General features: G+C 39.5%; 1 protein-coding gene across 1 annotated transcript; it reads right to left on the reverse strand.

Annotated features, from left to right (window-relative positions):
- Positions 1 to 1411: 1411 nt before the first annotated feature.
- Positions 1412 to 22612, reverse strand: rspo3 (R-spondin 3). Its single transcript, XM_079836606.1, has 6 exons — positions 21882 to 22612; positions 13225 to 13419; positions 12921 to 13064; positions 11252 to 11395; positions 10976 to 11155; positions 1412 to 2297 (listed from the first exon to the last, which is right to left on the reverse strand). The coding sequence occupies exons 1-6, from the start codon at positions 21973 to 21975 to the stop codon at positions 2101 to 2103; spliced, it is 954 nt and encodes a 317-aa protein (XP_079692732.1). The 5' UTR covers positions 21976 to 22612; the 3' UTR covers positions 1412 to 2100.
- Between the last annotated feature and the right edge of the window lie 4554 nt (positions 22613 to 27166).

The following is a 27166-nucleotide window of genomic DNA, read 5'->3' on the forward strand; positions in this document are numbered from 1 at the left end:
AAATGTTACTGCCACAGTAGTACTAGCCTCTCTACTTCCATTCCTATTTGTAAATAGACGTTGCATCTCACCATTTCTCCCTTCAATTGTGATTTAATTTCATCATCTGCTAGTGTAGATGGTAGGCCGGTAGGCCTACTCCTGTAATCCCTCCCTTAACATTCTCCATTTCTCCCGGTATATGCACTTCGATAGTTACTCCTCCCCATTCCTTCATTTTCAGTGCTTTTTCTTGTTGTTTTTTATCCACACAATACATTAGCACACGGTTGTTTGACATATATCTTGCAGCTTTAATATTACCAACAGCCTTTTTAATTAGGTTGGTCAGTCTAATCGGATTACTGATGTTTTCGATTGTATCTGCAAGCGTTACCATAACCTTAAATTCAGCTTCCATCTTCCTGGTCTTATTGTCCCTTCCTTTTCCTTCAGAATTGTTACCATCCGATTCTGATCCCCTGGTTTTCCGTTTCTGAGTAGATTGAACCTGGGACCATTCCTCTCCATCTATTAACGAAGACTCATCTTCCCCGTCCCAACTTCCTGCATCCATCTTCCTCAGTCACAGCACAGCTGTTGCTAACCCGCCAACCACCATATACTCCACACACACTCCACACTCCCCACTCCACTCATGCTGCTGTGTTGGTGAAGGACCTTGACCTTAACCGTCACCGCCACCTACTGGCCACCTACCTACAGATACTGGATTGGATGAGACGTGCACAACGAACTGGTCAACCTTTTAGCCAGATCTTTGCGAAAATAACAAAAACACAGTAGTTAATAGCAACAATAAATAGGCTACAATGATATTCTGGGCCAGATTTCAACAATTAGTTTACTGTATGTTGAGGCAAAACATTTCAAACGTCTTATGATAAATAACATAATTGTAACCTTCTAAATAAAACAACGAGGGGTGATAGGCTACTTTAGAAAACTTTATCTAAGAACAGAAATATATAATTTCTCCCCTAATTACATGTATGTGTGTGTTTTTTGTAAATTTATGTAGGCCTATTAATACAACTGGAAGTCTTACACACTCATTTATCCTTGAATATTATTCTTAAAGGCCAATTGTTATTGTTAAAGTAATTTTGTAGCACAATAGAACAAAGCAGTGTATATTATTTATGTGAACATAAACATACATAATTTTTCTATCTATCTATCTGTCATAAACATATCTATCTAAGCATTTCAGAATTGTCTATCTATCTATCAATCAAATCTATCTATAATAATATTATTCACAGAGAAATTTAAATGGATAATTAAATGAAGAAATCACACATTCGTCTCTTTAAATGGTGTTATGCATCACCAGACATTTATGGCTATGCTACTGTTGTGTTTGATGTATATTTATGCTTGTTAAGACAATAAATAAATTAAAAACGAATACAAACTCAGTATTGTTTATTTGACATACAGGTGCTTTTGATTTCTGGTCAGATGGCTTCAATGGAAAGCTCATATCCTGTTTATATACAGACAGGCAAATCAACACTTTGTTCGGAGAAAACTGAAGTTAAAACGTTGCAGCGAGAGTGTTGTTGCTCATCCAGTATGAAGAAAGCCAGTTCATTAGCCATTTACACCAATCAACATGCAATCTCAGCCTCTGGCGGCAGGCAATGTCCGCGGTGGCAGTAAGCATGCTCATTTTTAATTTACTCAGCCCCCCAAAAAATACAGACGTTTATACAACAACTCTACTTTAATGTCTCAAAAACCTACATTCAAACCACGATACAGTGCTGTACCTGGACCCCCTTTAAAAAAAACATTCCACAGATCATCGGACATGCCCAGCCCCACGCTACACAGTTCAGCCTCAATCCAGCACCAGACCGGGCCCAAGGGGGGTGAAGGGTGCCCTCTGAAGGAGAAGTTCGAGGGGCGTCCTGACTGTCTGCAATTGTGTGGATGACGAGCGCCCCCTCTCTCATGTGCATATACAGTATACGTTTCAATTATACAGGTAGCAGCAACACCCCCTCGGCGAGGGGTTAAGAGGGTGAGGGGGTGACATGGACTGATAGGGGAAAGAAGAGCAGCAGCAGAGGAGCAGTGAGGAGCAGCAGCTCTCTATACTGTTCCAGCGTCCCTGCTCTGATCCCTCCTGCGACGGTGCTCTGTTTTGTTCCGGCTTTCTGAGTCCTCTCGGTCGACCGTCTCCTTCTCTCGTTCTCTCTTCCTTTCTCGACGGGCCTCGGCGTTCTCTTTCTCCTGCAGGTTGAAACGTTTTTTCTTCCCTCCCTGCCGTTGGCCTTTCGCTGTCTTACCTGCAAGGACAATTGGTGACAGTGTGAGCCATTTTAAATATTTAAATACAATATAAATGAGTTGTTTTGCCCATTGTATCATCTGGCTGGTGAAAATCTGATCACTTAGAGTAGTAATAGTACACCTCTCCTAAAAAAAACCCACATGATCTGATGGAGCTACACTACAATTAAAAAGTTTGAGGACAGGATGCATCAAATTGATCAAAATTGGCAGTAAAGACATTTATAACCATATTCATCAGAAAATCCTGAAAAAAATAATGATGGTTTACACAAAAAAATTAAGCAAGCACCACAGTATTGATGCTGAAAATTCAACTTTGCCATCACAGGAATAAATTACATTTTAAAATATATTAAAATGGAAAACAGTTCTAATAAATTATAATAATATTGAAAATATTATAGTTTTAATTGTATAATTGTATATTGTAGTTATTAATTGTCCTCAACACAAACAAGTGACACATTAACACTGGGGTGTGTTGAAAAGTAACAATCACAAGTTTTTAAGCACCACAATATTTACACTTTACGGGAAAATTACTTACAATGTCTTTGCACATTAATCTGGGATAAGAGAAAGTATTGTAACCAGAAAAAGTGCACACACAATATGACCAGTCAGAGTTTGGCAGGCATCTGAGCTGATTTATTTCCCATACAGGCACGTTGTATCATTCTATCATTCTATTAATCAGGCTTTAGTGATTTTCCCATCATCCCTCATTTCTCTGCCGCTCCAGATGGCATTACTCATTCAACCTAAGATGACTATTGTTCTTAATTTTGGGCTGTTTTGGTTGGGAGACATCCCTTCAGCAATCATCACTTCTATTTAAAAGTATTTTTCATAGATTATTAAAAGTTTGATGGAATCCAGGTTGAAGACCCATTTATAAAGTTGTGAAACAGCAGAACCATCTGGTGGGGTTGTGTGATTGGTTGTGTCTGGTCTACCACAAGATGACAGTCTTGTACAACAACTTTTTCCATTTCATTTTTCTTTCTTTAACACTGTCAAAGAATGGTTGATCAGTGTTTTTAAGGGATAGTTTAGTGAATTTTTAAAATTATATCATTATTTTCTCACCTTTTAATTTCAAACATGTATACGTTTTTACTGAACTTTAAATCTAAAATTTAAATAAAAAGAAATTAAAGCAAGTATTAAAAAAAACTATAAAAATGACAAAAGCACAAAACAATTATTAAAGCTTAAACTAAAATAAAAACTTAAATATTAATAAATACTATAATGATATATAAATAATACTGAAATGCAATTCCGAGTGTTTATAGGAATATGAATGTGATCATACATTTCAGTTTTTCACACTTATTCCTTCAGAAAGAATATAGTGCAAATGTTGCATGGACTATGTTTAAGGAGCTTCTTTTTGTGTTTATTGCCCTTTTTGGAAAATGCTTGGTTATTATGAACATTGTTGTACAGAGAAGGGAAGATTCTTCAAAAGATTCTTTTTAAAGGTAATGCATTTCATAAACATGTTTTGTTATCCTGGTTGAAACTCTCTTCACATCCTGATAGTAATCATATAGTAGCAGATGCAAGACACACCTCCAAATCATTGAATTCAGGTGTTCCAATTACTTCTATGGCCAAGCGTATATAAAATCAAGCACCTAGGCATGCAGATTGCTTCTACAAACATTTGTGAAAAAATGTGTTGCTCTCAGGAGCTCAGTGAATTCAAACGAAATGTCCTCACTACTAAATATTTCACGGTCAACTGTTAGTGGTATTATAACAAAGTGGAAGCAATTGGGAACAACAGCAACTCAGCCACTAAGTGGTAAGTAAGCTACGTAAAATCACAGAGCGGGGTCAGCGCATGCTGAGGCGCAAGGTGCGCAGAAGTCACCAACTTTCTGCAGAGTCAATAGCTACAGACCTCCAAACTTTGTGTGGCCTTCAGATTAGCTCAAGAACAGTGAGTAGAGAGCTTCATGGAATGGGTTTCCATGGCCGAGCAGCTGCATCCAAGCCTTACATCACCAAGTGCAATGCAAAGCGTTAGATGCAGTGATGTAAAGCACTGACTGCATTGTGCCAAGTGTAAAGTTTGGTAGAGGGTTTGGGGTTGGTTTTCAGGGGTTGGGCTTGGCCCCTTAGTTCCAGTGTAAGGAACTCTTAATGCTTCAGCATACCAAGACATTTTGGACAATTTCATGCTCCCACTTTTGTGGGAACAGTTTGGGGATGGCCCCTTCCTCTTCCAACATGACTGCGCACCAGTGCACAAAGCAAGGTCCATAAAGACATGGATGAGCGAGTTCGGTGTGGAGGAGCTTGACTGGCCTGCACAGACTCCTGACCTCAACCCGATAGAACATCTTTGGGATGTGCTCTGCTCTGGCTGTGCATGTTCATGAATTTTGGAGATCTTTTGGGATCTTATGATTTCAAAGCTAGCTTGCTACTGCTAGCCTCTCCAACATTACCTACCCTACCTTTAACAAAAAATAACAGCATATGGTTTCAGAACAACATAAGGGTGAGTAAATTATGAAGGCATTTTCATTTTTGGCTGTATTAGTCACTGGAAATGCAAAAAGCTAGTCGGCGACCCATCAATTTCAGAGTCAGACAATTTTATCACCATTGTGCTCTTGAGAAACCAGTCCGGTATCTTTCCAGGAACACGATTTCTGCAATTAGCGTACAGTACGTCTCTTTGGAATAAAACTGTCAAGATGAGCAACCAAGGTGAGGCCGCCCAGCTGAATGTTTGACACCAGAATAAGCTAACAACTGATTAGCAAATCAAAAATAGAAAGACTTAAAATACAAATTCTGTTAATATTACTTCATCTCGCCGTTGCTCAACGCTCACAGCTAGCCAATTTCCATTATTGTCAGAGGCTTATCGGTGGGGCACAGATGAGGATTGGAAAAGTGCTGAGGTGGACACAGCCACCTCTCCCCCGCTTCTGCTCCCCAAAGTAGGCTCTATTAATCAGCCGGACTCTCTCCGGACTCCCTGCCCACTGCAACCTACACTGACCCACACATTCCTGGGGTCTAGCCAGGGCGATAGGAGGCCACTGCAGCCCCGGCTGTCGAAATAAACTCACCAATGAGGATGACGACTCTTGTTTTGTGACTGAAACTAGTTCATTCAAACTTGAACCCCCCCCAGCTCAACCTCTCATGGGCTTGAGGATGTTGTGATTGTACTGTGCATTCTGAACGGGCTGACTCATGTATGGTGTCTGACCGATCCAAACATACACGCGCGCACACACACATTTCACTCGCTGTCGTCACCTCCCCTCTCGCCATCTCTTTAAACACAGGAAGTTCCCTCCACGCACACTGTTGTCTTTGTCGTAACGATTTGGAGGTCAGTGGATTAGGCGTAATCCTCTGCATTTCCCATAAAACAAGGCGTAACATGACCAGAGAACTGTGGCGATTATTATGGAGATGTTTACTGCCACCCTTTCAGAGCTGGAAGGCTGTCAAGTTTTTCAGAAAACTGTCAAGCGACAATCTGAATACAAGCGATTTCCTCAGGGATGGAGCATGTTCTTGAGCATCTGGTCAGCACTGCAGCAGCAGATGCAATCCCAGATGAAATGGTTCAGAGGTTGCTCTTTCAAAGCTCATGCAAGAGACCTAATGGAGTTCGTACATGGTCATGTTACATATACGTATCAATTTTGACATGAATAAGACAATTTATGTCACAGTATAAATACAGTGTCATTAAATTAAAGTGGGTATAGCATAACTCAGAACATTTGGTCTTTATGGAATTTGATGAGAAATATATGATATATCGAAAGTTTTGACTTTTGATCACAATGAATAACACTGCATTCAAACGGAAGGCGTGTCTGAATTTGGTGCTGACTCAACCATCATAACGACAACAGCCAATCACATTACTTCCAGGTTGGACCGCAACACATGGGGTATTTGCATAAAGGCAATCTGATTGGCTGACACCTGCGTTGGCGCAAGAAAAGATGAATGTTCAATAGTTCAACTTCTACCACAAGCAAAACCAGTGACGCGATGCAACGCAATGGAATTCAGCGCATGTCGTCACCCATTCAAAGTAAAATGGTAAATGGACTGCATTTATATAGCGCTTTTAACAGACCAATGGCCATCCAAAGCGCTTTACACATTGCCTCACATTCACCCATTCACACACACCGACGGCGGTGTCAGCCATGCAAGGCGCCATCCTGCTCGTCGGGAGCAGCTGGGGTTAGGTGTCTTGCTCATGGACACTTCGGCACTTGGTCAGGTGGAACCGGGGATCGAACCACCAACCTTCCGGTTTGTAGACAACCTACATGAACCACTGAGCTCAAAGTAAATGAGAAGCGTTAATGCCAACGCCCCGTGTGAATGCACCGTTAAAGGCACAATATGTACGATTTTGGGATTTTTTTCAAAATATCCAAAAACCAATAGAACAATGTTATATATTTTGTTGACTTGTGTACAAGTTAAACATTCTCCCAAATGTTTCCAAGAATGTTTAAATCCAGAGAAATTAGCAATTTCAATTTGCGTCTCCTATCAATGACATCATAAAGCTACGCCTTTGTTTTGAATAAGCGACCTCTAGCAGCGAAAAATTACATATTGTGGCTTTAAGATGTTGTTCTCTTCTGAAATTCTAGAGGAGACCCATGTGAGATTACTAGTGTCTCTTTCCCCATCTGAAAAACAGGAAAGTCCCAATGGAAAAGTCTCCATTTAATTCCAATGCTATCTAGGAGAAACAATTGAGATATTAAAGAGATATCTTTTGTGAATTTTGTTTCCTATGAGAAAGAAAGTGCAAGCACATTTAAAATGTAAAATAATTTGTACAAAATAAGAATTAAAAAGTGAGATTTACTCTAGTCTTCAGTGTCACGTGATCCTTCAGAAATCATTCTAATATGCTGATTTGGAGCTCAAACATTTCTTATTATTATCAATGTTGAAAACAGTTGTGCTGCCTAATATTTCTTTTGTAACATTATAAATGTCTTTATTGTCAATTTCATGCATCCTAGCTGAATAAAATATGAATTTCTTTAAAAAAAACTTACTGCTGACTGACCCCAAACTTTAGAAAGGTAGAATAAAGTGCAAGTGAAATTTTATGAGAAATTTTTTGTAAAGGCAAAAGGCTTCCATTTAAAGTTGAATCCGAGCATACGTTTACAGGTGCTCTATCTACAGCTGAATATAGCCACTTGATAATGGGTCTATTCATCATTTCTGGACGAACCAATGGATTGCACTTCCATCCTCCTCTGAGAAATGTTGCAAGTTAGGAATGATTTGGAACAAGTTTGTCTCATAGTTGAGTCTATCTAGATGTTTCAACATAGGTGAAATGAGGAGTCATCTGGCTCTGATTATAAATTATTCTTGAAAGAGTGATTGAGAGGGGAGAAAAGGAGGAGATCTTAAAAAAGGAGGGAGATGAGAGGGTGAAAAGTGTGTCAGGACAGATGGAAGAGAGAGAGAGAGAGAGAGAGAGAGAGAGAGAGAGAGAGAGAGAGAAAGGTAACTGTTGCACAGTCAGTCAAATGTGAAATGCTCTAAAATCAACCCTGACAACCCAAATCATCCCAGTCTGCTGCTGTTAAGGACACAGAGGTAGAGGTGGTTGAAATAGGATATGATGTCGGGTGCAGTGGGGCACATTTTCATTAATGAACCCTGGGGGCGGGGAGGGATAGGGTGGAGGGAGGCGTGCTGTCGTCCGGGGGGTTTTGGCAGGAGCCAGGCGGGGATTAAGGGCTCTGGATCGTCCCACAGGAGGAATGCCCGGGCTTTGAAGGCCCAGTATAGCTGCTCTCCCTTAGGGAGGATGGTGCTAGTGTGGAGGGCAGAGGCACACAGGGATACACACAGAGGCTAAGAATTCAGTGGACGATTGAGACACACACACAAAACAACAATGGTGGGATTCCAGATTCTGTGATTACATTAAAAATAAAACTCACAATGTTATATGAGCAAGCATGCACACATTAAAGAAGCATTGTTTTTGTATATTTGTGGGGACTTTTCCGTAGTCTATTGTTTTCATTATGATCTAACAATATTTTTGTGGGGACATTTGAATGGAAACACGTGCACACACACAACACACACAATGTAGTTTATTCCTGTGATGGCAAAGCTGAATTTTCATCATCATTACTCCAGTCTTCAGTGTCACATGATCCTTCATAAATCATTCTAATATGCTGATTTGATAATGTGACACGAAGACTGAGTAAAGACTGCTGAAAATCTATCTATCTATCTATCTATCTATCTATCTATCTATCTATCTATCTATCTATCTATCTATCTATCTATCTATCTATCTATCTATCTATCTATCTATCTATCTATCTATCTATCTATCTATCTATCTATCTATCTATCTATCTATCTATCTGATATTAAAAACCTCAATGAGCACATGTTGACACTAGGAGTTGAGTCTAGAGTCATCATGACTGAAAGAGAAAGGACAGGGGCCAGACGCAGGGCTGCGTTTGGACAAGCTGTGTAAGAAAAAGGTCAGGATTAGTCAGAGGGAGAACAAGAAAGAAAAACAAATGACAAGTAACGGGAGAAGAATGGATTTGGCTGGGGCAACAACAAGAAAAGCAGTTGCATGTGTGTGTGTATCAGGAGTGGGGGGCGGACAAGGAGGATGTATCAGTGTCAGAGGGCAGCTTGGGATTACTTTGAGTTGGCGGGGGTCGGACCACTGACCCTGCTGGTGTATGTGGAACATAAACACGGACAGGACAGAACCCCGGCAGATAATTAGCGCGCAGTTGATGTTCCAGGAGTTGGGGCAGCTGGGTAATCACAAGCGGGGGCGAGGTCGATAACCGAGCCTGCAGTGTATAAAACGCACCCCTCAGCTGTGGCCCCCGGCGGATCAACTGCACTGACTCGCTTTGATTTAACAATGAACAAAAAGTCTTTATGTGCACAAAGCTAAGATGAGATGGAAGCTCATCTGCAACAAATCATTCCATAAATATATATATGGACTGATTTGTTGCCCAAGCAACATTTCTTGTATATATATTACAGCTGCACAATTATGGATAAATTGAGAAATATACTTTTTTTTGTTTCAAATAGAGATCACGATTCTCCCACGATTCTGAACAGGCAACTAAACAAAATAACATGTAATTTACTAGAGGTTGTGACGAAAAGTTAATTACTGCAGTCTATTTTAAATGTTTCATTAATATATTTAATAATACTTCACTTGTTTTATTACTGGATGAATCGGCGTTTTTTGGCACAAATCTCTTGAATGAATGATTCAATGACAAATACATTTTGTAACAGTCACTACCTGGTGGCGTAATGATGTAATCGACACAATTGTTATTTGTTTTGCCATTTTACGTTCAAAATGTGATTGACTCTTTTTTGATCGCTATCATAGACATCAGTGTTTATATCCGAACTATAAACTTTTATCCCAGTAATAGGCGAATCATCATCGCATGGGTGTTTGAATCGAGATTGCGATATTGTTTCTTTTTGGACTCTGCTATTCATTTATATTTAGAATGATTTTTAAAACTGATATTTATCATTATAGTTACCCTTTAAAGGCGCACTGTGTGAATTTTTGCGGCATTTAGTGGTGAGGTTGTGAATTGCAATCACCCCCTGCTCACCCCTCCCTTTCGAAGCACGTAGAGAAGCTACGGTGGCCGACACAGGACAAAAATGTAGTCTTCGGAGTGAGCAGAGAGTGACTAGCGCCCTGTAGAGAAGTTTGTCCGTTTAGGGCTACTGTAGAAACATGGTGGTGCAAAATGGCAATTTCACTGTAAGGGGACCTGTGGTGTATGTAGATAGAAATGGCTCATTCTAAGGTAATAAAAACATAACGGTTCATTGTGTAAGGTCTTTATACACCACTAAAAACATAGTTATGTATATTATATTGCATTTCTGTCAATAGATCCTCATAAATACTACACACTGCACTTTCAGTGTGATATGTTTTTTTGTTGCATTTTTGTGCGTGATCAAGCCATATCATTGTCCTATGGAGTCAGAGAAGTTCACATGTAAATCTCCACCTCCTTTATTTTCCTCTTTCCCTCTATCTGCGCTGAGGCCCTGAGTGTTTATGAGGTGGAGAGCGATGGAGCGTCGAGTTGGCCTGCTGTCTGTCATAAAGCAGCAATGTCCCACAAATACCACTACACAAATAAACATTCAAAACATAACTGGCCAAATATGGTTAAGCTTACAACTGCACAGAGCCTTGAATCTGCTCCATGTATTTGTTTTGCATTGGTTGGGAAATATTTCTGCCTCTTATAATTATAATCCAGATGATACAAAACAAGCATTTATATGATAATAAAATGAGCAGAGTCAATGTTTTTGTACTAAAGATGTGGAAATTGGATAACAGCCTGCTAGTAATTCCATTCGCTAAGTCAAGCATTTAGTCACTATTATTATTTCTTGTACATAGGGTTAGAGGTTTGTTCTTAGTATTGAATTTTGATGTAACCCTCATCCCATACTGTTCTACAAACATGAATGTTACATCAAAGGATGCTATGTTTTACTTTTCTAAGTGATCAGACTTACAATTTTCAGGGACGATTGGGTCTATTTATCATTAATTATATTCGCCACTTACATCTTCTTTTTCTGACAAAGCAATCCCTCTTTTCCGATATCTGTGGGCACGGGCTCCCCATTGGAGAGGGATTCTGTAGGACCTTCCTGGTCCTTGTTTCTTCACCGCGTTTGAACCCGCAGTTTTTTCCTGGGCGGGAGCAGGGGCTCCACTCACTCCATTCGCCCACTTCACAGTGCACTAAAACAAAGTTAACAAGTCAGTAAAGCCACATAACACATGCAAACAGCACTGCAGGGGTCTCAGCAGCAGGTGTACAGTATGTCAGAGACTGACCTGTCGGGACGCATTCCATTGAGTCGTTGGGCTCAAACTCGTCTGGGCAGACGTGATGACATTGCCCATGCAGGAGGTAATGTCCCGGCACACACCTCGTACACGTGTCAGTGCTCTGACAGGAGTCGCAGTCCACAGGACATGCTGTAAAACCATCACACACACAGTCAAATTTAATATAATTATTGGGGAGTATCTAACTAAATTTAGTGATGCTGTAACTGGACAACATTTTTCAGCACACCATAAAAACTGAATTTATAGATTAATGTTTGTATGTTTTACTAGAAAAATATTTCACGTTTAATTCCATAACTTGACATTTCTTTGTCATTATTTATGTAATTTTTCTAGAAATTTCTGAGTGAAAATGTCTCTAAACCATTTTTTTTCAGTGTAATAGTTCATCTATTTTCATGATGTACTTTTTAACAAACTACTTTTTCCAACATGTAATGTTGTTGCGCATCCAAACTCCTTTTTAGGTGACCTTCTGTCTTATATGTACCAGCGGAAAGTCCAATTCGTTATAGTGAATAGGTTCATTCAGATGGTCCTCTCTTTAATATCATCGCTGTCAGGCAGAAACCTTGTATCTCCATATTTTATCATTTTTCTTGTTTACAGATCATTATCACTATTGTTCACCCTTTGTGTCTGTCTGTCAGTGCAAATATTTAACCAATGAAAAGTATTAAAAAGTGCTTGTGGCTAAACCTCGTAACTCCATTGGATCCTCAAACTGTCGGTAAAACCTCATAACTTCACCCCGCCTCTACTGTGAACGAAGTGCCTTACACATTTTGGACCATCTCTGCCTCAAGGGTAAATAAAGAACTGGTTTTTGAATAAGTATAGCATTTTCTTTAATCAAGAAACACTATATAAACTCTATATATACACTTAATTTCTCTCTCTCTCTCTCTCTCTCTCTCTCTCTCTCTCTCTCTCTCTCTCTCAATATATATATATAGAAAGAAAAGAACTTTCTATAAAAACTTAAGAACCAGTAAATTTATGAAAACATAATGCAATGCACTCATTGCCTTAGATGCACTTGTTCTAATGAAGAACAAAACAAAACAAAAAAACATTCTCAGAAATGTTGGTAACATGTCAATAATATAATGACACATGTAAGTGTCTGACCATAAATAAAGCCACAATGTGGTGTTTTATTATTTTAAAAAATGCAGAGTTTTTTCCATTTCCTGAAAAGTAACGTTTTTGGAGAACGATGATATGTACAGTATTCATATAATCTGATTCATTCCAGTAAAATGGTTCATTCAGATGGCCCTCTCTCTCAAATACATTTTAATATCAGATTAATTCTAGTAAGTCAATTCATTCAGGAGGTTCTATCTCTAATATGTAGCTTTTGAAAGTCCATGTAATGGTTGTAAATAAACAGATTAACAAATAGTTCCTTCAGACTGTCCTCTCTTTCATTTGTAGTTTTTTAATGAGATGTTACATCTCAAAGGGCTATCCTTTAATACATTCTAACAAAACAGTAGCTTGACTGTAGTTTTACTACTTCAATGACTCAATGATGAGCTTGCAGTTTTGAAAGCTACAGTTTCAAAATAGCTTCCACAACACTGGTTGCCACAGAAAAAGGAAGCTAAAAACGAGTCCATCATAGCAGTGGCTATTGAGCACTCACCAGGGACACACTCTTTCTTGGTATCGCTGGGCACCAGCCCATCTGGACAGCTCTCCATGCACTTGCCCTTGTGCAAGTAGGATCCCGCTCTGCAGCGCAGGCAGAAGTTCCTGTTAAAGCACGAGTCGCACTCTGACCCACACTCTGGAAGACAGGTTATGCACTCATTACCACATTGCCTGAACTGAGAAGAGAATGCTGTAGCATGCATATCAATGGCCATAGCTTCATTACCGTAACTAAGACAAAGTTGTCTGTAGTGTAAATATTTCAAGGAGAAGCTGAGGTGAAACATGTGTCTTACTTGTGCAGTCGTTCCTGTCGGGGGAACGGGTGCCGTAGAAACCATTGGGGCAGGAGGGCAGACACACTCCGATCTGCCTCATCCCGTCCCTCTCCAGGTGAATAAAAAGCTTGGGTTTGCACGTCAGACAGCCATTGTAAACGGAGCAGGTCTGACATCCTCCCTGGCATCCCTGGGTGCTCACCCCTGAACCCTCTGTGGTAGAAACAGCATTTTTACATTAGGATCAAATAACATGTGTGCTCAAAATGATGTATGAAAATGTAAAGATCTTAGAAGTGTAATGGATAGGCATAATTTATGTATTCTCTGGAGTTTGAAACCACTGGTGTCGGTCTAGTGGCTTTATTGAACTTGGTTGCACCACCAACAGTTGCACAAACGTTTTCATGTTAGTGTTAAAAGTCTCACTAGTCTCCGTTTTACTTTTGCGCAACTTACCAAGAGTAAAGAGCACACAGGATTTTTTTTTTATCCATCTGCCTGTAAATAAAGTCACTGATTCGATTTTTGCAAAGTCGCAAGTTTGGCAGACTAGTGGCATCATATCTTTGAAAGCTATTTCAAGTTTTGTTCAAAGCTCTTAGCAGCGTTCAATTCACATTTAATGCCACGGCGTATCATTTCAAAGTTTGAGGTCAATAAGATTTTACTTTTATTTAACAAGGATGTGTTAAATTGATCAAAAGTGACAGCAAAGACATTTATAATGCAATCCAAACCCCTTCTCATAATTTCCTCAAAGATGCAAAAACATTTAAAAAAATATATAATGTGTAGGAATCCCATTTCTTTTTGGGAATCTAGAAAACCTTGCTTCTTCTGCCAGCACCAAGTTACAACAAAACATACTTGGCATTTACTTGGACATTCTCAACATTTATAAGAGCAAACAGGAATGGTGGGTACAACTAAATGGTTCCAGGTTCTCCAAGGAAAGAACAGAGCCATCAATTAAGGCTACAACAGTGACCATAATGTAGTGTAATAATAAACACGACAGGAAGCACAGTCATCTGTGGATTCTCCCGGCAGAGTAACTAATCAACAGAGACACGTTGCATACCGGGGTTTGCACGCAAACGGCACCACAGTAGCCTTTGTGTTCATAAGCGGGCAAACAGAGCGGCCACACTGTGACAAAACCCCCAGACGGAATCAACTCGTCTCCACTGGAGACCTCCAGCTGTGAATACGTGCTGAAGAAGCCCACCGCAAATGCATGACGAAGAGGTTTCTCAATGTGCTAGTGTCATATTTAAAAAACACTCTCACACACAAATCCCTTTAGATTAGATCTACTCTTAAATTATAGAGATGATCGCTGACCTGTTACATGACCCGGCAATTTTCTGGACAGAACGACTGTGAAACGAAAAGAGATGATATTTCTGAGAAATAGTCCTCACTGTGTTCAAGGGGATTAAGAGAACATTTACTTCAGCTTTTTGCTCAAGGGATTGTGAATAATGTCTATGCACTATGGCCTCGTTGTTTTGGCTCGGGAACTGAAGAAGTCAAAAGTGATCGAGTCCACGGTTACTGTGAGAAGAACAGACGTTCACTGATCTAATCGCATCATACTGTAAAGTACAGCACAGTACCTCGCTGAATTCGGCAAGGTAAAAAAAAATGGAAGGTGCTTCAGAGAGCATCTCTGATTAAAGTCAATCGGTTCCAGGTGTCTCTCAAAGGTCAGTCTGAGATGGTTAAAGGCTCTGCATTTTAAAGGGACTGACCCGGTCTCAGCATCTGGATGAGGGTGAGGTAGGGGCAAAACTAAGATTGGTCTGGCACAACTTAAGTGATGCAAAAAAATCGCTTCTGCTTCTACTTCCACTTATGTAATTTGAAATGATATGGCTTGAAAGGATGTTACATAGTTTCTATAACCATCAGTAAATCTAAACAATAAGGCAGCAGTTAAAGTACAGGAAATGACGATCCCTAACATCACTGTAACACACAGACTCTTTTTGCTTGTAAAAAATTCAATATACAATATGGACCAATGTCGATGAACACGTATACATTTATAGTTAAAAATCTGAATGAACACTTATTTGACCAAGCTCATTAAACACGCACACAAACATACATACTACCATTTAAAAATTTGAGGTCGATACGATTTTTTAAAAGTATCTTATGTTCACCAAGTCTGCTTTTATTTGATTTTTAAAAAATACAGTAAAAATAATTGTTTTCTAATTGAAAATATAATTTCACAGAAATGTATTCCTGTGATGGCAAAGATAGGTTATTGATAGATAGATAGACAGACAGATGATGGATGGACGGACGGACGGACGGACGGAAGGATAGATAGATATTTTCAACCTGCTCTTACATTCCATACTACAGAAATCGGGCTCGGACATCATTGTTGTTGTTTTTTTTTTCTGTCTCCCTCCCCTGATTCTCAGAGTTCATTCTTGGCCGCCAGATTGCCATAGATCAAGGATATTCTGTTTGACATATCTAAGCAATCTTTACAACTGCTGTCCATTTGCCCACATGTGTTCCTGCCAAAGCTCTCTAATTCAGAGAACCCTTTACACAGAGGAATTCTGCCTGCCCTTGCACTGCCACAGCCCCTGGGTCAGCTTGCATAACAACCACACGAGCACTCCTGAAATCCGAACGTTCAAAATCGCTTCGCCACGGTTAAAACTCAACGACCACAAAAGCAAGCATTCCCAGAATCTATCGGTAAAGCGGCAGAGTTAAAACCTAATTAAATAACAACATGTCAGACATCGACATTAAACAAAAGCATTTGCGTATTGCCCAAAGTCTTGTGGTCTGAGTCGGTGAGGCAAGCCGACACAATTAATTACCTGGGATATTTACAACATGGGAAGGCCACACACAAGCAGAGATAATTTACTCTCAGTCATGACTTTATTCACAAGGAAATTAGTTACCGCATACTGCCATTGACAAAGCTGTGTTGGATGTTATTTGTAAGGCTTCTTTTTAAACTTAAATGGTGATCCCACCTTTCATGTCCTCTGTGACGTAGTACATTCATATTAGAAAAAAAAAGTGTATTCCTGTCCCACAAACACACTTACATTAAAAATAAAATACTCTTGCAAAGCAGAAATATGCACATTCTGCTGTTAAAAGTATCAGATGTTAAAAATACTTGGCATTAAAAAGGTGTCTATTTTTCATGCAAATCAAAGCCTTCTGGCTTCTACTTGTCAACGCGGAGACACAGAAATGCACACGCAAAACACAGGAAGTGTTTGAGGTCAGGCGACCGTTTGGTCACTCGCTGATAAACTGGTCAACTGATAAATTAGCCATGGTCATTCACCCAGGTTTTTCAAAGTCTCTTAATTAGCAGCGTCTGATGATGTCTGGTGCATTCAAGTGTTCATTCAGCAAAGATTTGACCATGCATACAAAGATTCATTATCCTGCACACCTGTATCTATTAATAACATCACATTGGAATATTTTGATATAGGTCAAAAATCTGCTAAGGGGTAATTAAATGTAAGAAACCTTATTAAAATGTATTATCTTATATTAAAAAATTAAACCATATTTGATCTAACTTTGATCCTTGCCTTAATCTTTTAAACAACTAAGATAGTGATCAAAATACATTTTATTTAAAAAAAATAATCTATCAAGTTTATAATAAATATTACATCAGCATGAGTATCAACATTGATGACTAAAGGGACTCACTCATTTAACAGTTCAGAGCGACACGCGTCATAATCTGCAGACCACGTCCACCGGGGGGGAAAACAATCAAACGGTCTCCATTGACTTTGCATTGCGGGAGGCTACCTCCTTGTCATTTCGGACTTATTACAAAAAACTGAACAATGTATAAAAGCTGATATGTGACAAAGTGAACTGCAAACAAGCTAAACAAAACCCAGAGGCAAAAACACAGACGTTTTTATAAGCTGTTGACCCAAAAAACGAGCGTTTAAGGACAAAAAAGTGGATTCAGGCCATTGAGACAGAGCGCTACAGGTCATATTACACTGATAACTACGGCGACTAGAGGGGAATGTAATCAACGACAGGAAATATATATAAAACGGACATTTGGATATTTGACTTAACAGTGACAAAATGTTTACTGCACACATACACATACTGAGACATACTGAGTGTCAGGATCCCAAAATTTACCCATTCATCCTGCTGAAACGTCACTTCGTATTGCCTGTATCCACTTTTATCTTCTTAAACGCTCGTTTTTTTGGGTCGACAGCTTATAAAAACTTATTTCTGTGTTTTTTAGCTTGTTTGCTGTACACCTTGTCACATATCAGCTTTTATACATTGTTCTGTTCTTTGTTATAAGTCCGAAATGACAATAAGGCAGCCTCCCGCAATGCAAAGTCAATGGAGAGCGTTGGATTGTTTCCCCCCCCGGTGTGGGCGTGGCCTAAATACGCTCTGTCTCTATGGCCAAAATTATGAAAAAAAAGATGTCAAGAATAAAAATGTTCAAATCAGGAATGTCATAATCAGAATGCATAGTTTATTAATAAAACATGTCCATCAAAGCCAACACGTTGAACGATGCTCACTAACCCGGCAACGTTTTTCAATTGGATTGGCGTTTTTAGCATAAGGTGTGACCAAGCGGCAACCTCCCCCAGTTTCTCCTGAAGCCAATACGGAAGTGAATTAAACTGCAATTCATCGACTGGCCACTAGGGACAGGCTCCAGAAGGGAGCAGAATCTCATTGAGCTCCATGTAAAATGCCCAACTTTACAGCAGACAAAAACATGTTTACAGCTTGGTACAAATTGTGGTTTTGGTCTATTCGGCTAATTTTGCCTTTCATAACAACTGTGAGGGGGGAGAGGTTTTTTAACTCATTCGTTTGCTCTATATAAAGCCTTAAAGTTCTGCACAATTAAGGGCGTGGCCACTTGAGTGACAGGTGGATGGCCATTTGTCTGCTGTCTGTTAGTCATCACGTCACCTCAACTGCCGCCACGTCCTGCCTCTTTGCCCATTTTCAGTTATCCAGGAGGGATGCGCTGCCAAGATGGCAACGGCCGACTTTACGCTTCAAAAACTCTCTTCAGAAACCTATGGGTGACGTCACGAACACTACATCCATATTTTTTTATTCTACGGGTATGACGAATTTCATTTGCTGATCATTCCGATTCAATTTTAGTGAGTGAAGAACAATACTCACGTGCGTTATGTTATATGTACGTCATCGTCTCTGACAGACAGCATGCTGAAGCCGCTCAGACCGCCATTTTCACCCTCTTCTCAAGAAGCGATGATGCATTCAAAACATTCAGTAGTGTTTTTTTTTTCAGGAAATGCCTGTACTCCCTGTACGTCTGATTCTTGTAAATACTACCGTGTATGTATTGTGCATGTTATTTTTTTGATAGATATCGATGCTGCAATATTCAAATGATGTGGATTTGAAAACAGATGGATCGCATGGTAATAATTATTCCTTAGCCATCAAGTATTCAGTGAAGAGATTGATGCCCATTAGTCTATTATGTCGATGTTTTTAGTTCTAATATTTCAACTCACAGCCACTCTAAGTTTTTGAAGGATGTGATAACGTGCCTAAGGGGTAAACTATGTTTGATTTTTGGGTAATTATAAAATGTGCTGGAGACGTTCTAAATGCTTTTTGAGTAGTTCATTATATGAAATTTTGTGGCTTAAATAAATTGAATGCAACTCAGAGACGTGAGTGTTAGATTAAGCTGTCGAAAATTCATTGACTTTTGAAAATCAAGTTGTTGGTTTTTTTTTTCAGGAAAGGAGTGGTTTTGATGCAGTTGTTTTTATTGTGTCTTTTAACAAAAATATTTTATTTAAACCCATGAAAAATGCAGATACTGTTGTAAATAATTGTGAAAATCACTGTTGTTTATTACCCCTGAGCAGATTTTGATATGCTGAGATTTCATGCTGAAATCATTCTGCTCTTTAAGGATAACCCAAAATTGTTTCAGCTTTAAATTCAAAATGATGGTTGTGTGCTCAACTAAATAGCTGTCAAAGTCAAATTAGCCACATATTTTTCTCATATGCCTCATGAGAGAACATGCTTAGTATGCTGAAGACAATGTCCTGACCACACGCAGTCCACAATTATGGCACCGTCTCAGTTTTAAACCGAAAATATGGCTTAGGGTTTTGTATTTTGAATTCCATAATATCATTTTGTTCTATCAGACTTGAAATAACCCAGTGAGTGCCACATAGCTATGATGGCATTTTTGTGGCTCTCTGATACCAAAAGCTATTCTCTTGCTCTAATTGGCTTTGTCACAACTAATTTGGACCACATGTTTATGCATTCATTTGAATCTAGCCTTTCAAGTCATATTTGCAGATTACTTTGCTTATTAAAATAAAAATCATACTCAGTTCCACAATTCTGGAGCCTGTCATGCATGCATTGCTTATTTCAGAGCCGAGTTTCCCAAAATTGTGTTTCTTTCTCCCATGTAAACCAAAAATATTCATATAAACACTTCATCCAGAGCCATAACCACCATAGACAGTCAGGGGGACATGACCTCCAAATTACACTTGGTCCCCCACAATCCTGAGTATTTGGTTACAACCTTGACTTAATGTTTCTGATTAAAATGGCCTTTTAAACGAAATGGGGAATTCCTTATGTTACCTTCAAATAAAACTATAAACTTTGTGCGATACATTTAAAACATGTACCAGCAGGTCTTTTATATGCTCAACTATAAAGATACCCCAATGGTCAGAAAATGTAACCTCTAAATTTAAACATTTATTTTTCAAGGATATATTCAACATTGTTGCAAACTGGAAGAAAAAGTTAAACGGGCGCATTGATCTTCTGTCAATACAGAACTTACTGAGGTGTAAGTTAACAGCCAATGCGTGAAACGGACCAAGCGCACTACAAATGGGTTTCAACGTAATGCAGTGGCCGCTAGAGAGCGATCCAAACAAGAAATAGGACTGACCATAGATACTAGACGAACAACAGTGCACAACGAAAGTATAATAATAATAATAATTTTCATGTTCGCTCTGATTACTAAAATGACAGCACGAGACAGTAAAGCGAGTAAAACGCTATCTAGGCAACTCTTCGATGGAAGGTAGGTTAACTTAAGAACTGCAACATTCATTGCCTAGTACATTATATCACATAACACCAGCTGTATGTCCGAATTACGTGTCTAAAAAGAAAACATCTGTCGTGACTTGCTCGTCTTCAAACTCGACTTTTACCTCAGCGCAACATTTCCCATCAGAAGTTTAGGTTGTCTGTTTTCTACAAAACTTACTGTGGGGACACATAGGCTATGTGAAATATTCCTCAAATTAAGGCATCAAAATGAAACCACGAGGAACAGTCACTCTTTAGTGACAGGCACAGTTTCACTGAGAGCCGGGCTCATCTCAAGCAACAGTAGCCGCTGTTTGCAGGGTTGCCAGGTCTTTGTAACAAACGATCCTAAAACAAGCCTAATCACCAATTAAATACAAACCGATACCGAACTCCACGCATTTTACAATCCTTATTCAAATTGTATAAAGTAGTAGGCTAGTCTATTAAAAATATTAAGTTTAGGCTAGCTAATCACTGAAAAATACCATGATTTATTCAACTATTTTCGAAGTTTGCTATACAATTTTAACTGGAAAGAAGGTTGCTTGGATAATGTACACAGTACCATTCTGTCATTACTTTATATGGACTTTAGGCTACTGAGAGACCATAGCCTACTGAATTTTTCCTGAATGAAAACGAGGCTGGGGGGATATACGTACAATGGTGCAACACTGAAAAAATACCTTTCCCAAAATAAATACATACAATTAGACATGACATATAAGACTATTGAACATAGCATAATATAAATTATGGCATCTAACCCTGAGAAAGACCTTCCTTTAGCCTACATATCTTAACTCTAAAACACCATTTCACTATTGTTTCCTAAGCACAGATGGTCTGCCTCAAAGATAGAATTGATTTAACCTGTTGTTGGCTGGTTAAAAAACTATTTCCATTTAACCCTCACGCCACAGAGAAGAAAAAAATATCAACCCGCTGCCACAGTAGCCTATTTCTGCGGGAAACAGCGCATTTGGCAACACAGGCTGTTTGACACAAAATATGAACTGAGAAAACAGCGATATAATTCTGTTGTCATAAGAACAAATAACGCTATAACAAAAATTCACACAGAGTTCTTCCAGCCGGCAAGTATTTAACTGATTTAGCTTACTTGTCAGCTGCCAATGCTATGCCGAACCACAGATGCAGAGTCCGATAGTTTTTTTTTTAGCTTTTGAGTTTTATGTTATTTTAATTTATTTTCAATAATTTTGGCGCGTCTTCCTAGCCAAGAAATAAAATAGAATGTTTCATTCTCATAGTAAAACTTTATCTTCGCCATCACATGATAATTTTGCAATATCAATATTCTCCCTATATAGGGACATAACCAATCATTTTACTTTTGAAGTCTCTTAAAATGAGAAAAAGTATGACATGTTTTAGAACATCATGACCATCAAAAAAAGAAGAAGAAAAAAAAGAAAAGAAAAACGATTCACACAAACAGCCAGTACATGTCATGGTGCAGGTGTGCGCAAAGCATCAGATGAGCAGCGCGCAGAACTTACGTTTGTGTAGCCGGTGCCTGGAGCCCTGATGCTGACAGTTTGTGTATTCCATACAATGCAAGATCAAAACAATGGAGATCAGTTGTAATTGCATAGTAATCAGGGGAATGATGCTTGTCTTGTCAATTTCAAAGTCCCTTATCGCACTTTGTTCTGTGCAAAACTCAATATGTTATTCCTAAATCGGGCAGAAGCCCCAGCTCTGCTCACGCGCAAGATTTTCAATGGCCCAAATGCACCTGGGCCGATTCGGCAGTAACATATTGGAGGCAATCCACATATGTGCCACTGTGAGATATCCAAAGAGAGAGCCACTCATTCCATGGAAACAATGAAAGTGTTAGTTCTCCATCCAGCGCACTGTAAGCAAAATGGGGAGAAGGGAATCAGATTAAATTGGCATGGTGATCAATTTGGATGATCTTCCTTAATGACTGTATGTATTCCCCTCTGTGATCCAGCACGACACGTCCAGGTGTGAAGGTTACTTTATTTATTGAGCCTGGCATGTAGGAGGTCCTCGCGTCATCCTCATCACAGCATCCCGAGGAACTTTAACTGAAACTTTGGCGCTTGATTTGTAAATAGTCGCCGAAACTTCGCTCTTCTCTGTTCAATCCCTATAGCTCACAGTTTCACGGTTGAGCAATTCACTATCTCTCCCTTTCTCTCGCCTGCTCCCAGCTCGTATGCTCGTCTGGTAACTGATGACTTCAGCTCTCTGCCGTCTCTTTCCCCCCTCTGAACTCCAAAGTTTATTTAGAGGGCGAGCCCCCCACGTCAGACACCCCACGGGCTACCAACACTCGCTTTTTTCATTATATCACGTTTTCCAAAACTCGAGAACTTGAGTGGAAAAAGCAGACAGACAAACAGACAGATTAGATAGATGATTGATTGATAGATAGATAGATAGATAGATAGATAGATAGATAGATAGATAGATAGATAGATAGATAGATAGATAGATAGATAGATAGACACATTTATCAAAGAAGACATTGACCAAAAAAATTATCAATAACAAATTTGTATTTATTGAGTCTATTTACTTGTATTTGGAATACATTATACTATATCGTTTTCTCAGGTTTAATATTGTTCAGACATTAATTCTTAATTCAAATGCATCTCAGTAATATTAACAGGCTATAGATAGACTACATATGGTTGCGATAATAGAGGAACTTCCATTGTGATCCTCTAGAGGGGGTCAGTGCTATAAGAGCCACATTGCTGAGCACAGACTGCATACAGGCAAATCAACTGCGGGTCTTTTGTTTTAGCACGTCTGAGAAGCATTTTCAGTTGATATGCATGCAATGGCCACATAAAGACAAATCCTTGCTTTTTTTGTGTGCGCCGTGGAGCATAAACAATGGTGGTGATTACTGGTGTAGGCTACGTGAGAGCGCTGCACAGCATCGTGGTTCCCTCTTCTCCCGCAGGGAAGCTTATTTACACGTCTGGCAGTGGGACGGGGAGGCCTGCTTTTCTTAACCAGCGTGTTGATGTTTATAAGAATATGAGGTGGACCAATGTTTCCCCTGTTGTGGCTGCTCCATCAATCACAATGGGTGCAGAGGGGAAAAAATGCCATAACTTTTGGAGAACTCCTAGTAAAGTGCAGTTGCTAGTGCCCAGTACCGCTGGAGAGGGAGGTCACTTTTCAGATTAGAGGGATTTAACGGCCGTTTTTTGTTCTTGATTATTCATTAATGAGTAGTCTTTGGTAAATTCAGCTGTAAGGGATAAAACATGGTTTAGTCTGTGGTTGTCGATGTGGGGGGTGGACATTCCAAGGGAGTTGATCTTCATATGGGAAGGGGGGACAGAATAAAGCCCCTCTTTGTGCCCCCTACTCCTCTGATAAATTAGTCCCAGCGACAAGCTCTAACGGGGAGCGGGGAAGAGGAGGTGAGGTCATTTGGTCACTCTATGTGACGGCCGATGAGAGAAGCCGTCAGCAGCCTGAAATGAAGCCGGGCAGGTGCACCACGCCGACAAGGAGCAAAGGTAACTGAAAATGTGTGAGGCCTGCAATATCACACATGGAAGTAGTCAGCGTAAATGGCTGCATGGATGCTAACTGCGCTACTTTTGTCTAATCCTGACACTGGAGTATTTAAGAAGACCAGACACAGTACATTTTTATTACAGGACCTTGTTGCTCCAAGAGGCATTACAGAGGACCACATGGCTCCATGCACTCTCATCCATCCTGATCCCATCACATTCTCCACCCATAAACCGCACGGGCGAGAGATCCCAGTGCAGGGAATGGTGTGATGTGCTACACTGTTAGACATTTTATTGTATTTTTGCGGTAACTTACTGGCAGCACTATTGCCAGTAAGTTACTGTAATTGCCCCTTTACAGTAGCTTACCTGTAAATGTGTTTTACAGTATGATGCCCTTACTGTAATTTCATTTTACAGTATGATGCCCTTACCGTAATTTAATTTTACAGTACGATGCCCTTACCGCAATTTCATTTTACAGTATGATGCCCTTACCGCAAATTTTTTTTACAGTATAATAATTTTTACAGTAATTTTACTGTAATTTATTTTACTTTTTATTTTACAAAATATGCATATGTTAATATGTTATTACTTTATTTTGAATATTTTACATGAATGCAAGAAAATAAATAATACATTTAATAAATTCCAAATAAGAGACTTGAGTCCATGTACATCAGTATATTTTTTATTCACCGTCACAATCAATTACAAAAAACAAAAAAAAAAATAGAGAACTGAATTCATTACAACAAATCAAAGCAGAGATCATGACGATATGGCAACAAAAAGTATGAACAAAATACCCCAGTTGGTCTTGGCTGGCCTCCCTACTGGTAAACTACTGATGGCTGATCTGAAACAAAACAGAGGGAAAATGTGTGAGAAATGGTTTATCTCATCTAAATTTGTTCATGGACAGATGAGGTAACAACTTGTGCAACAGCAGTTATTCATAGTTATACTTGTTATATTATTATTATTCATAGTTATACTTATATTATATATCTCTATCCCGAGGACAAGCGTGCGCGCTCTGGAGATTATCATGTGAAACGCAACAATACCCAATCAGAAAGCAAGCTGCTGACGGAAGACACCTCCCTCCAGCTCACGCTGGAACATGTAAAGGCCATGTTCACACCATCTCCATTACTTCATCTAAACATTTTCCTTTTCCCCCCCGCAAATTTTCTTTAAAAAGCATTCCATACACTATCAGGGTATATACAGAACTTCTTAAGTTGAATTTAATACCTTTTACTACCTTTTTTAATACCTTCAAAATATTTTTTAATACCAGCGCGACTTCAAGCTGCAACTATAGTAGCGTAAATTAAATATCTTTCCAAATGGAATAACATATTGCATCACAATGTAACGAGATCATTTTAACTTAACATCAACTGCCCACAGAGATGAGAATAGAAATAAAGACAGAAGTGGAAGGAGACATCTTCTTCATAGTTCGTGCAGTGTACAGAGGGAAACAAGAGCAATTTTCACGGCGCAATATAGATTTTTTTTCTTTTTCGTTTTAAATCATGAAGGCGAGTCAGTGGATATCACACAAAAACGCAATGTGTGCGAGAGTCGGTGAAGTCTCAAACCTGGTCAATTATTTACTACTGAAAGTGAACGTAAAATCTGACAAGCTTTCGGCGCATATTCTCACAGAGACAAGAGATATCCCTTTATTTATATAAATCTGCTTTAACATATGCTGATAACGTATAGCCTATAACTGTCTGAATTTATATTCTTAATATTTCTCTTTTGGCCCATATTGTGAAACAAATTAGAAGAGAAGTATAGGCCCATTTCGTGTTAAACAAGTTTTTTTTTAAATAAAGCTGCTCTTACTTTCTGATAATACTGATATTATTGTAGTGTTCTGACATATTATAGACTGATAATCATTTTAATTATAGGCCTATAATTCCTTGTTTAATTGTGCAAAATGTATTTAAATAATGAGGAGTAAGCTAATCTATCTATTCTTTTATTATGCAACATGTCGGTTGTGCATTGATGCATTATGAAATTATCACGGGGGCAAATTAAATGTATTGTCAATTTAATAATAAAAGTAGGCCTACCCTAATAATAATAATAATCATTTATATACATAAATCACCCATCTGGACAGTAAAAACACCTATGCACGCATGCTGTTTGTTGACTTCAGCTCAGCATTCAACACTGTCATCCCATCCAAGTTAATTGCCAAACTTGGAGACCTGGGCATCAACACTTCAATGTGTAACTGGATTTTGGACTTCCTAACTGACAGACCCCAGAATGTTCGATAAGGACTCACCTGCTCCACATCCATCACTCTTAACACTGGTGTACCACAGGGCTGTGTGCTAAGTCCGTTTCTCTACTCCCTCTTCACCTCCGACTGCAAGCCTGTGTATGGAACTAATTCCATCGTCAAGTTTGCGGACGACACTACGGTGATTGGTCTCATCAGCAACAACGATGAGACTGCCTATAGGGAGGAGATCCAGCACCTGGCCACATGGTGCGCTGATAATAACCTGCTCCTCAACACCACCAAAACGAAGGAGCTCATCGTGGACTTCAGGAAGGAGTCAAGAGGCACACACGACACCATCCACATCAATGGAATGGCTGTTGAACGTGTCTCCAGTTTCAAGTTCCTGGGGATCCACATCTCGGCGGACATGTCGTGGACGACCAACACCTCCAGCCTGGTCAAGAAGGCTCACCAGCGCCTCTTCTTCCTGAGGACACTGAGGAAGAATCAGCTCTCCTCGGCTATCCTGGTGAACTTCTACCGCTGCGCAATAGAAAGCATCCTGACCAACTGTGTCGCAGTGTGGTATGGGAGCTGCTCTGTTGCGGAGCGCAAGGCACTGCAGCGGGTGGTGAAAACTGCCCAGCGCATCACAGGGACTCCACTGCCTGCCATCGAGCACATCCAGAGGAAACGCTGTCTGCATCGAGCTCGCAGCATCCTCAAGGACTCCTCTCACCCAGCCCACAGACTGTTTTCTCTCCTGCCCTCCGGCAGGCGTTTCAGGATCCTCCGGACCAGGACCAGCAGACTAAAGAACAGTTTTTTCCCCAGAGCTGTCTCTTTACTGAACTCAAACCCCCGTTGATCCACTTCCCTCATAAACTGCAAACTCTCCTACCTCACACCTACATTCACTTTGTTATTTGCACTACCGACTGTTTATTACAGTAACAACTGTTTACTTATGCATTTTGCACCACCATATCTTAACTGG

This window comes from Gobio gobio, assembly GCF_949357685.1.
Source record: "Gobio gobio genome assembly, chromosome: 15".
Taxonomy (NCBI): Eukaryota; Metazoa; Chordata; class Actinopteri; order Cypriniformes; family Gobionidae; genus Gobio; species Gobio gobio.

Bases quoted from the DNA above. Each gene is read 5' to 3' on its own strand.
- rspo3 (XM_079836606.1), bottom strand. From the start codon at position 21,975: ATGCAATTACAACTGATCTCCATTGTTTTGATCTTGCATTGTATGGAA. The intron at 13,420-21,881 runs GTAAGTTCTGCG...TTTCTACCACAG, and splicing joins CAGGCACCGGCTACACAAAC to AGGGTTCAGGGGTGAGCACC. The intron at 13,065-13,224 runs GTAAGACACATG...CCTGTCTTCCAG, and splicing joins CGACAGGAACGACTGCACAA to AGTGTGGGTCAGAGTGCGAC.